Source organism: Piliocolobus tephrosceles, chromosome 16 (assembly GCF_002776525.5).
Source record: "Piliocolobus tephrosceles isolate RC106 chromosome 16, ASM277652v3, whole genome shotgun sequence".
NCBI classification, from domain to species: Eukaryota; Metazoa; Chordata; class Mammalia; order Primates; family Cercopithecidae; genus Piliocolobus; species Piliocolobus tephrosceles.
Window position 1 is genome coordinate 19,085,351 of NC_045449.1, and position 11,587 is coordinate 19,096,937.

The window sequence follows — 11,587 nt, forward strand, 5'->3', positions numbered from 1 at the left end:
CTTTGCTGATCTGAGCAGGGGTGCTCCCTGGCTCGGGGTCTGTCATTGCTGCACCTTTTGTCTCTTCCAGTTGGCATTTCCGTGGTCCTGGGCACCATCATAAGCATCCTGAAAAATCAGCTGGGGCATATTTTTACCAGTGATGAGTAGGTAATCAGTTTTCTATGCTGACTTTTGGAAAATGTCAAAAGTGGTTTCCAGCCTGTCCTCAGATTTTTCACAGGCCTGGCTCAGTGCTCGGCCCAAAGGAAGCAGGAAGAGCCCAGGCTTGGCTGTCACTGAGAGGAAGCCAACCACTGTCTGTCCACCCTAGGCCTTTAGTGCCTGTCCATAGACAAGAGGCTAATTGAAGGGCAGTCCAAAACTGTGGGAGCTCTACTGAAGGTTTGGGTGTGACCCACAGACACAGAAAACTCTGGGCTAGCAGTGCCAGTTACATTTGTGTGGGGGATCTACCTCTATTCCAAAGCTTTTTCTTGTGGGGGTGGGGTGTGGAATAGAAGGGATATAAACGGGTCTCAAAGGATACGTCTGTGTCTTAATGCTTTCTCATTTCTTCTGCAGAGATGTCATTGCCCTGGTGAGCCAGGTCTTGCCGGTTTATAGCGTCTTTCACGTGTTTGAGGCCGTCTGTGTAAGTACCACTTTGATCCAAAGCCTGACTCCCCGCCACATGATTTATGTACTTGTGCCCTCCTCAAGACCTTGCAGGGCTGTGAGGATGAACTTGTTAATACACGTGAAGGGCTAACTGTATAGTACGTGCCCAAAGTATTTGCTGATAATAGTTCCATTCTTATTTCAAACAATGATTTCCCTCTTCTTCTGCCATTTACACAGCTCAAAAGTGAATGCAGATTAGCAAAGAACTGAAAAATTGCAGCAGTGTAAAGCCACAAATCTTTTTCTTCCCGATTCCTCATGAGCAGGGACCATGACATTGACCTATGCCCCAGGCTGGCCAGGAGCTGAATGGCAACCATATCCTGTTGCCAGCACAGAGGGACATTTCTACAAGAGAACGAGCCCACCCAGAACACAGATGGACCTGGACTTTCTGCTTCTTCGATCACTAAAGGACAGATGTCATTTAACACAGATTTGTATTATGTGATTTTTCTTTTTTTTTTTTTTGAGACAAGGTCTCGCTTTGTCGCCCAGGCTGGAGTGCAGTGGTGCGATCATGGCTCACTGCAGCCTCAACCACCTGGGCTCAAGTGAGCCTCTCACCTCAGCCTCCTGAGTAGCTGGGACTACAAGTGCATGCCACCACATCCAGCTAATTTTTTAATTTTTGTATTTTTTGTAGAGACAGGGTCACACTATGGTAGATGGAGTCCTCTCCTGGTAGGCCTTCCAACGTTGGCCTGAATCACCAGACTGGGCCAGAGGAAGACTGGCACAGTGGAGGCAGGGCTGACCTCGGGAGCTGCCAGGTTTATCTTCCAAGCCCTGGCTGGTCTCTAACTCCTGGGCTCAAGTCATCCTTCCGTATCAGCCTCCCAAAGTGCTGGGATTATAGGCATGAACTACGGTACCCAGCTATGATTTTTTAAAAACAAGAGAAAACAACAAAACCCGAAACACCAAACTCTTGCTTAATAAGCAGAATTTGAACTCACAGCTCTCCGACTTTGCATCTGGAGTTCTGTGAATTCTTCAGGAACACACCCCTTGCATACATTCCCATAGCTCTGCAGAAGGATATGCCCTTAATTAGCAACATGGAACACTGGCACACTCCAGCTCTTTCCCCACCTGGGGAAAAACACTCGCATAATAATTACCAACTCATTGCAAATCTACTGAAATAAATCATATTTATGGAGGATTTTTCCAAAGGCCTCTGTGCACTCCATCCAGTTCACTAACTATTGTAGGATTTATTTTTGAATACAGCTGGGCATTCAGAAAGCGACAAGCTTGGGTCACATGTGCTTAGCCTCAGCAGAAATGCCTTCTCTGGGCTGTGTTCTGGCATCATATTTGTGGCCTTTATCAAGGAACATTAAACGAAACTACTTTATGGAGCCCATTATTGCTTTTGTCATAGGATACTTTTTTTTTTTTTGAGACAGAGTCTCATTCTGTCTCCCAGGCTGGAGTGCAGTGGTGTGATCTTGGTTCACTGCAACCTCCACCTCCTGGGTTCAAGTTATTCTCATGCCTCAGCCTCCCGAGTAGTGGGATTACAGGCATGCACCCCCACGCCCGGCTAATTTTTGTATTTTAGTAGAGACGGGGTTTCACCATGTTGGTCAGGCTGGTCTCAAACTCCCGACCTCCAGTGATCTGCCCGCCTCGGCCTCCCAAAGTGGTGGGATTACAAGCATGTAATCCACTGTGCCCAACTCTCCAGTACAATGTTGAATTGAAGTGTAAAGAGCATACATCTGTGCCTTGATTCCACTATTAAGGGGAAAGTATTCAAAGTATTCAGTCTTTCTGTGTTAAATGTTATCTGTAGGATTTTCCTAAATGCCCTTTTTCAGGTTGAGAAAGATCCCTTCTATTCCTAGCTTGTTGAGACATCTCACGATTGGGTGCTAGATTTTGTGGAACGCTTTTTCTGCTTCTATTGAAATAATCATGTAGTTTTGTTCTTTATTAATATGGTGTTTTGCATTAATTGTTCTTTATTACTATGGTGTTTTGCATTAATTGATTTTCAGGTGTTATACATTGCATTTCTGGGATAAACCTCCCTCTTTTTTTTTTTTTTTGGGATGGAGTCTCACTCTGTCACCAGACTGGAGTGCACTGGCGCAATCTCGGCTCACTGCAATCTCCGCCTCCTGGGTTCAAGCAATTCTCCTGCCTCGTCCTCCTGAGTAGCTGGGATTACAGGCGCACACCACCACGCCCGGCTAATTTTTGTATTTTTAGTAGAGGTGGGGTTTCACCATGTTGGCCAGGATGGTCTCAATTTCCTGACCTCGTGATCCGCCTGCCTCAGCCTCCCAAATTGCTGGGATTAGAGGCGTGAGCCGCTGTGCCCAGCCCAGATAAACCTCTCTTGATCATGGTGTATATATTTTCTGTATATTACTAAATTTGGTTTGCTAATATTTTGTTAAAAATTCTGAGTCTGTGTTCATGAGGAATACTCGTAATTTCTATTTTTTCCTTGTTATCTTGATCTGGCTTTTGTATAAGGGTAACATTGACTTTACAGAATGAGTTTGCAAGTATTCTCTCCTCTGGTACTTTCTAAAAGAGTTTGTGAAGAATTGGCATTATTTCTTATTTAAATATTGAATACAATTCATTGGTAAAGTAATGCTGGCTTGGGCTTTTGTCAGAAGAGTTTAAATTATAAATTCAATCTATTTACTTGGTATAGGTCTATTTAGATTTTCCATTTCTTGTTAAGTTAGTTTTAGTAATTTGTGCCTTTCTAGGAATTTATTCACGTGACCTTAATTGTCTAATTCTTTTGCATGAAGTTCCTCTTCATATTTCCTTTAATTTTCTTCTTTATGGTCAGCAGTGATGCTCTCATTTTCATTTCTGATTTTGGTAATCTATGTCTAATGCTCTTTATATTTTGTTTTCATTTTACCAAGCTCAGATCCTTGGTAAGTGCGGGTCAATATTATGGATCTTTTCTTTTTCTGTTTTTTTTTTTTTTTTTTTTTGAGATGGAGTCCTGCTCTGTTGCCCAGGCTAGAGTGCAGTGGCACAATCTCAGTTCACTGCAACCTCTGCCTCCTGGGTTCAAGTGATTCTCCTGCGTCAGCCCCGAGTAGCTGGGACTACAGGCGCCTGCCACCACGCCCAGCTAATTTTTATATTTGTGGTAGAGACGGTGTTTCACCATGTTGGCCAGGCTGGTCTCGAACTCCTGACCTTATGATCTGCCCGCCTGGGCCTCTCAAAGTGCTGGGATTACAGGCGTAAGCCACCGTGCCCGGCCAATTTTATCGATCTTAAGAAAGAACTAACTTTTGTTTTTATTAATTTTCTCTGGTTATTTCTTTATCTTAATAGTACATATTAGATGTATATATTTATGGGATACATGAGATATTTTGATAAGGCATGCAATGCCTAATAATCAGGATAAATGGGGTTTTCATTACCTCAAGCATTAATCATTTATGTTACAATCAATCCAATTATACTTTTATTTTAAAATGTATAATAAATTATTGTTGCCTATAATTACCCTGTTGTGCTGTCAAATACTAGATCTTATTCATTCTAACTATATATTTGTACCCATTAGCCATCCCCATTCCCTCTCCCACTATCCATCCCAGCCTCCAGTAACCATCATTCTATTCACCATCTCCATGAGTTCAATTGTTTTAATTTATGTCTCCTACAAATGAGTGAGAACGTACAAAGTCTGGCTTTCTGTGCCTGGCTTATTTCACCTAACATAATTACCTCCAGGTCCATGCGTGTTGTTGCAAATGACAGGATCCCATTCCTTTCTATGGCTGAATAGTACTCCATTGGATATACGTGCCACATTTTCTTCATTCATCTGTTCATGGATACTTAGGTTGCTTCCAAATCTTGGCTATTGTGAATAGTGCAATAAAATAGGAGTCCAGGTATCTCTTCACTACACTAATTTCCTTTCTTTTGAGTATCTACCTAGCAGTAGGATTGCTGGATCACGTGGTAGTTCTTAGTTTTGTGAGCAACTTCCATACTGTTCTCCACAGTGGCTGTACTAATTTACATTCCCACAAACAATGTACAAGGGTTCCCTTTTTTTTTTGAGATGGAGTTTTGTTCTTGTCACCCAGGCTGGAGTACAATGGCACGATCTCCGCTCACTGCAACCTCCGCCTCCCAGGTTCAAGTGATTCTCCTGCCTCAGCCTTCCCAAGTAGCTGGGATTATAGGCATGCACTACCACGCCCGGCTAATTTTGTATTTTTTTTAGTAGAGACGGGGTTTCTCCATGTTGGTCAGGCTCGTCTCCAACTCCTGACCTCAGGTGATCTGCCCACCTGGGCCTCCCAAAGTGCTGGGATTACAGGCGTGAGCCACCGCGCCCGACCAACGGATTCCCATTTCTTCATGTCCTCCCTGGCATCCATTATTGCCTGCCTTTTGAATAGAAGCCATTTTAACCGCTGTGAGATGATATCTCATTGTAGTTTTGATGTGCATTTCTCTAATGATCAGTGATGTTGGGCACATTTTCATATATCTGTTTGCCATTTGCATGTCTTATACATCTTGGGATTATTTTTTCTATTTCTGTCCATTTTTAAATTGGATTAGATTTTTTTCTATAGAGTTGTTTGAGCTCCTTACATATTCTGGCTATTAATCTCTCATCAGATTGATAGTATGAAAAAATATCTTCTCCCATTCTGTGGGTTGTCTCTTCACTTTGTTGATTGTTTCCTTTGCTGTACAGAAGCTTTCTAACTTGATGTGATCTCATTTGTCCATTTTTGCCTTGGCTGCCTGTGCTTTGAGGGTATTATTCAGAAATCTTTGCCCAGATCAATTTCCTGGAGAGTTTTCCCAAAGTTGTTCTTCTAGTAGTTTCATGGTTTGAGGTCTTCAAGTCTTTAGTCCATTTTGAATTGATTTTTGTATATGGTGAGAGATAGGGGTCTAGCTTCATTCTTCTACATATGAATATCCAGTTTTCCTGGCACCATTTATTGAAGAGACTGTCCTTTTCCCCATGTATGCTCTTGGCACTTTTGTCAAAAATGAGTTCACTGTAGATGCATGGATTTACTTCTGGGTTCTCTATTTCATTCCATTAGTCTGTCTGTTTTTATGCTAGTACTATGCTGTTTTGCTTACTACAGCTCTGTAGTATAAATTGAAGTTAGGTAATGTGATTCCTCCATTTTTTTTTTGTTTGTTTGTTTGTTTTTTTTGTTTTTTGAGATGGAGTCTTGCTCTGTCACCCAGGCTGGAGTGCAGTGGTGTGATTTCGGCTCACTGCAAGCTCCGCCTCCCAGGCTCACGCCATTCTCCTGCTTCAGCCTCCTGAGTATCTGGGACTACAGGCGCCCGGCACCACAGGCTGCCAGGCGCCTATTTTTATTTTTTATTTTTTTAGTAGAGACAGGGTTTCACCCTGTTAGCCAGGATGGTCTCGATCTCCTGACTTCGTGATCCGCCCGCCCTGGCCTCCCAAAGTGCTGGGATTACAGGTGTGACAGTTTTGTTCTTTTTGCTCAGGATGGCTTTAACTATTCGGGGTCTTTTGTGGTTCCATGTACATTTTAGGATTATTTTTTCTATTTCTGTGAGGAATGTCATTGGTATCTTAATATGGACTACATTGAATCTGTAGAATGCTTTGGGTAGTATGAACATTTAAACAATATTAATTATTCCAATCCATGAACATAGAATATCCATTTTTTGTGTGTTCTCTTCAATTTATTGCATCAATGTTTCATAGTTTTCATTGCAGGGATTATTCATTTTTCTTTTTTTTTTTTTTTTTTGAGACAAGGTCTCACTCTGTCACTCAGGCTGGAGTGCAGTGCCATGATCATGGCTTACTGCAGCCTTGACCTCCTGGGCTCAAGTGATCCTCTCACTTTAGCCTCCCAAGTAGCTGGGACTACGGATGCACGCCACCACACCCAGCTAATTTTTGTATATTTTGTAGCGACAGGGTTTTGCCATATTGCCCAGGCTGGTCTTGAACTCCTAACCTCAAAAGATCCACTCACCTTGGACTCCCAAAGTGCTAGGATTACAGGCATAAGCCGCCACTGTGCCTGGCCATCTTTCATTTCTTTGGTTAAGTTTGTTCCTCAGTGTTTTACTTGGAGCTATTGTAAATGAGAATACTTTCTTGATTTTTCAGATCGTTCACTGTTGGCATATAGAATTGCCACTTATTTTTGTATGTTGATTTGGTATACTGTAACTATTGGACTTACCAGTTCTAATAGTTGTTTGGTGGAGGTCTTTAGGTTTTTCCAAATATAAGATCCTATCATCTGGGCCAGACATGGTAGCTCACAACTGTAATCCCAGCATTTTGGGAGACTGAGGCAAGAGGACTGCTTGAGGCCAGGAGTTTGAGACCAGCCTGGGCAAAATAGTGAGACCTTGTCTCTCCAAAAAGATTTTTAAGTTAGCCAGGAATGGTGGTACATCTCTACTAAAATAAAAAAGTAACCAGGTGTGGTGGTACATGCCTGTAGTCCTAACTACTTGAGAGGCTAAGGTGGGAGGATTGCTTGAGCTCAAGAGGTCAAGGCTGCTGCAGTGAGCTGTGAATGCACCACTACACTCCAGCCTGGATGACACAGCGAGACCCTGTCTCTTAAATAAATACATAAAAAGATGATATCACCAGCTGGGCACAGTGACTCATGCCTATAATCCCAACATTTTGGGGGCCGAGGTGGGCAGATCATTTGAAGTCAGGAGTTCAAGACTAGCCTGGCCAACATGGTGAAACCCCGTTTCTACTAAAAAGATACAAAAATTAGCTGGGCTTTGTGGTGCAGGCCTGCGATCCCAGCTACTTGGGAGGCTAAGACAGAGAAGTGCCTGAATCCTCCAGGATGGGCAACAGAGTTACTCTGTAAGACTCTGTCTCTTAAAAAAAAAAAAAAAAAAAAAAGATGATATCACCTGCAAACAAGGATAATTGGATTTCCTTTTCAATCTGGATGCACTTTATTTCTCTCGTCTGCTCTAGCTAGGACTTCCAGTACTATTTTGAATAATAGTGGTGAAAGTGAGTATCCTTGTCCTGTTCCAGATCTTAGGAGGAAAGGTTTCCAATTTTCCCGTTTGGCATGATACTAGCTGTGGGTCTGTTGTATAAGGCGTTTATTGTGTTAATGTTCCTCCTATACCCAGTTTTTTTGAGGGTTTTTTTTTTATCATGAAGGGATATTGAATTTCATCAAATGCTTTTCAGCATCAATTGAAATGATCATATGGTTTTTGTCCTTCATTGTCTTGTTATGATGTATCATATTGATTGGTTTGCATATGATGAACCATCCTTACATCCAAGAGATAAATCCCACTTGGTCATGATGAATTCGGTACGCCAGTATTTTTGTTGAGGATTTTTGTATCAATGTTTATCAGGGATACTGGTCTGTAGTTTTCTTTTTTTGATGTGTTTTTGTCTGGTTTTGGTATGAATACTGTCCTCATTATAGAATGAGTTTGGAAATAGTCCTCCCTCCTGTATTTGAATGGGACTAGTATTGGTCCTATGTTTAGTAAAATTCAGCAGTGATGTCATTGGGACCTGGGCTTTTTTTTGCTAGGAGACTTACTATTACACTTGATCTTAGCCAAAAGGCCGAGAAACGATAGGAGACTTATTATTGTAGCTTCAATCTCATTATTTGTTATTGGTCTGTTCGGGTTTCAGATTTGTTCATGGTAGCATTTTGGTAGGTTGTATGTGTTTAGGAATTTATCCATTTCTTCCAGGTTTTCCAATTTATTGGTATATAGTTGGCTCATAGTAGTCTTTAATGATCCTTTGCATTTCTTGGTATTAGTTATGTCTCCTTTTTCCCTTCTGATTTTATTTATTTTTTATCTTTTCTCTTTTTTTCCTTTGGCTAAAGGTTTGCCTATTTTATTTTTTCAAAAAAACAACTTTTCATTTCATTGATCTTTTGTATTTTTTTTTATCTGTTTGTTTCAATTTAACTTATTTCTGCTCTGACCTTTATTCTTTCTTTTCTTCTACTAATTTTGGGTTTGCTTTGCTCTTGCTTTTCTAGTTCTTTAAGATGTATCATTAGGTTATTTATTTGATGTTTTTCCACTTTTTGATGTAGGTGCTTATTCCTATAAACTCTCTTAGTACTGCTTTCATTGTATCACATAGATTTTGATATGTTGTTTCCATTATGATTTGTTTCAAGAAATTTTAAAAATTTCCTTAATTACTTTATTGACCCACTGATCATTCAGGAACATATTAATTTCCATGTGTTTGTACAGTTTCCAAAGTTCCTCATTACTGATTTCTAGTTTTATTTCACTGTGGTCAGAGAAAACACCTGATATGATTTCAATTTTTTCTGAAAATTTTAAGACTTGTTTTGTGACTCAGATATGGTCTGCCCTTGAGAATGATCCATATGCTGAGAAGAATGTGTATCTGCAGCAGCTGAATGAAATCTTTTGTAAATATCTATTAGGTCTATTTGGTCTATAGGGCAGATTAGGTCCAATGTTTCTTCGTTGATTTTCTGTCTGGATGATCTGTTCAGTGCTGCAAGTGGGATGTTGAAATCTCTAGCTATTATTGTATTGAAATATAGTTCTAATAACGTCTGCTTTATATATCTGGGTGCTCCAGTGTTGGGTACATATATATTTATAAATGCTATATTCTCTAGCTGAATTGACCCCTTTATCATTATACAATGACCTTGTCCCTTTTTATAGTTTTTGTCTTGAAATCTATTTTGTCTAAGTATAAGCTACTCCTGATCACTTCTGGTTTCAATTTGTATGCAATAGCTTTTTCCATCTCTTTATTTTCAGTCCATGTGTGTCTTTGGAGGTGAAGTGTGCTTCTTGTAGGCAACAGATCATTGGGTTTTGTTTTTTATCCATTGAGCCACTCTATGTCTTTTAACTAGAGAGTTTAGTTCATTTACATTCAATATTATTATTGGTAAGTTAGGACTTAGTCCTGCCATTTTATTTATTTTCTGGTTTGGTAGTCTTCTCTTCCTTCCTTCCTGTCTTCCTTTTCGTGAAGGTGATTTTCTCTGGTGGTATACTTTTTATTTTTTGTGTATCTTTTGTAGGTTTTTGAGGTTACCATGAGGCTTGCAATATTATTTATTTGAGACAGGGTCTCGCTCTTGTAGCCCAGGCTGGAGTGCAATGGTGTGATCTCAGCTCACTGCAACCTCCGCCTCCTGGGTTCAAGCGATTCTCCTGCCTCAGCCTCCCAAGTAGCTGGGATTACAGGTGCTCACCACCACGCCTGGCTAATTTTTGTATTATTAGTAAAGACGGGGTTTCACCATGTTGGCCAAGCTGGTCTTGAACTCCTGACCTCAGGTGAGCCATCAGCTTTGGCCTCCCAAAGTGCTGGGATTATAGACCTGAGCCACTGTGCCCAGCTAATAATCCATTATTTTTAAACTAATGACAACTAAATACTGATTGCAAAAACAAGCAGATAAAATTAATTAAAACTTTAACTTCATCCCCCGCTGTTTCTTAACTTTGTTGTTTCTATTTATATCTTACACTGTCTTGAAAAGTAGTTTTTAAAATAGATGCATCTTTTAGTCTTCTGCTGCTTATTTCAATGATTTCACACTAATCTTTTATCTATTTATTTTTTTAACTTTTAATTTTTTTTTTTTTTTAAAGAGACAGAGTATTGTTATATTTCCCAAGCTGGTCTCTTAACTCCTGGCCTCAAGCAATCCTCCTGCCTTGGCCTCCCAAAGTGCTGGGATTACAGGTGTGAGCCACCATGCCTGGCCCACACTAATCTTTTATATTCTTATCCTTTGACTTTATTTAGGTATAGTTTGTTCTTCTTTACTAGCTTCTTAGGGTAGAATATTAGGTCATTGATTTGAGACCTTTCTCCTTTTCTGATACAGGCATTTGAAGCTGTACATTTCCCTCTAAGCATTGCCTTAGTTGCATCTAATAAATTTTGATGTTCATTAAAATTTTCAAGTTCAAAATATTTTTAAATTTCTCTTGTGATTTATTCTTTGACTTATGGTTTAGAAGTGCATTTAATTTCCAAATATTTGGGGTTTTATTTCTGGTCAGCATCTCCAATTTAATTCTGTTGTAGCCAGAGAACATACTTTGTATGAATTCAGTCTTTCAAAATTTGCTAGGCATGATGGCGTGTGCCTGTAGTCCCAGGTACTCTGGAGCCTGAGATGAGAGCATTGCTTGAGCCTAGGAGTTCAAGACCAGCCAGGGTAACATAGCAAGATTCCATCTCTTAAAAAAATTTGTTTTAGTTTATTGAGACTTGTTTTGTGGCCTACCACAGGTCTATCCTGGAGAATAATGCTGCATGTGGGATTTACACCCAAGGAATGTCATTGTGTTGGTTAAGTAACTTGCACAGACTAATTCTGTGACTCCCGTCTCCTCTACAATGTGCAGCTGCTGATCTTTCTTGCTCAGTTTTTTTCCCCTTGTTCTTATTTTTAAGTCTAGCTCTCTAGTTTAAAAAGTTCTATCTTTCTAGGCTTAAAAATGTCTGCAGAGGTTAGTGTTCAAGCCAATTACTGGTCAGAGATTGTGCTCAACACCTCTGATAGCTAGCAAGGCTTCCTTTCTCTGCTGACAGATCCATGTGTGGGCTAGAGACACATTCAGAGTTCCAGCTGTTTTCAAGTGAGTCCTGGCTTTTACTTTCTTCTGGGTACTTTTGGTCTCTTCACCCATGTGGACAGACTCCACTGTCCAGGAACATGTGGGAGGCTTGGTCTCTGCTATGCTGTATGCACAGCCTCTGGTCGGCTTGGGATATGTAGAGACCTTATCAGTACCTCCCCACTCCCTTGGCTGTTTTATCTCATCAAACTCCCTCTTAAATCCCTGCCTAGTCCACTGGTTGATGGTTTCTCCCAAACAGGCCCACAACCTCAGGCTAGCA

General features: G+C 40.5%; 1 protein-coding gene across 1 annotated transcript in view; it reads left to right on the forward strand.

Moving 5' to 3' along the window:
• The window catches only part of SLC47A2 (solute carrier family 47 member 2), a 28,124-nt gene that overhangs the window by 11,726 nt on the left and 4,811 nt on the right, over window positions 1-11,587 (forward strand). Inside the window, 2 exon segments of the mRNA XM_031934343.1 lie at window positions 71-146; window positions 565-634. Of these exon segments, the coding sequence (XP_031790203.1) occupies window positions 71-146; window positions 565-634 (146 nt within the window).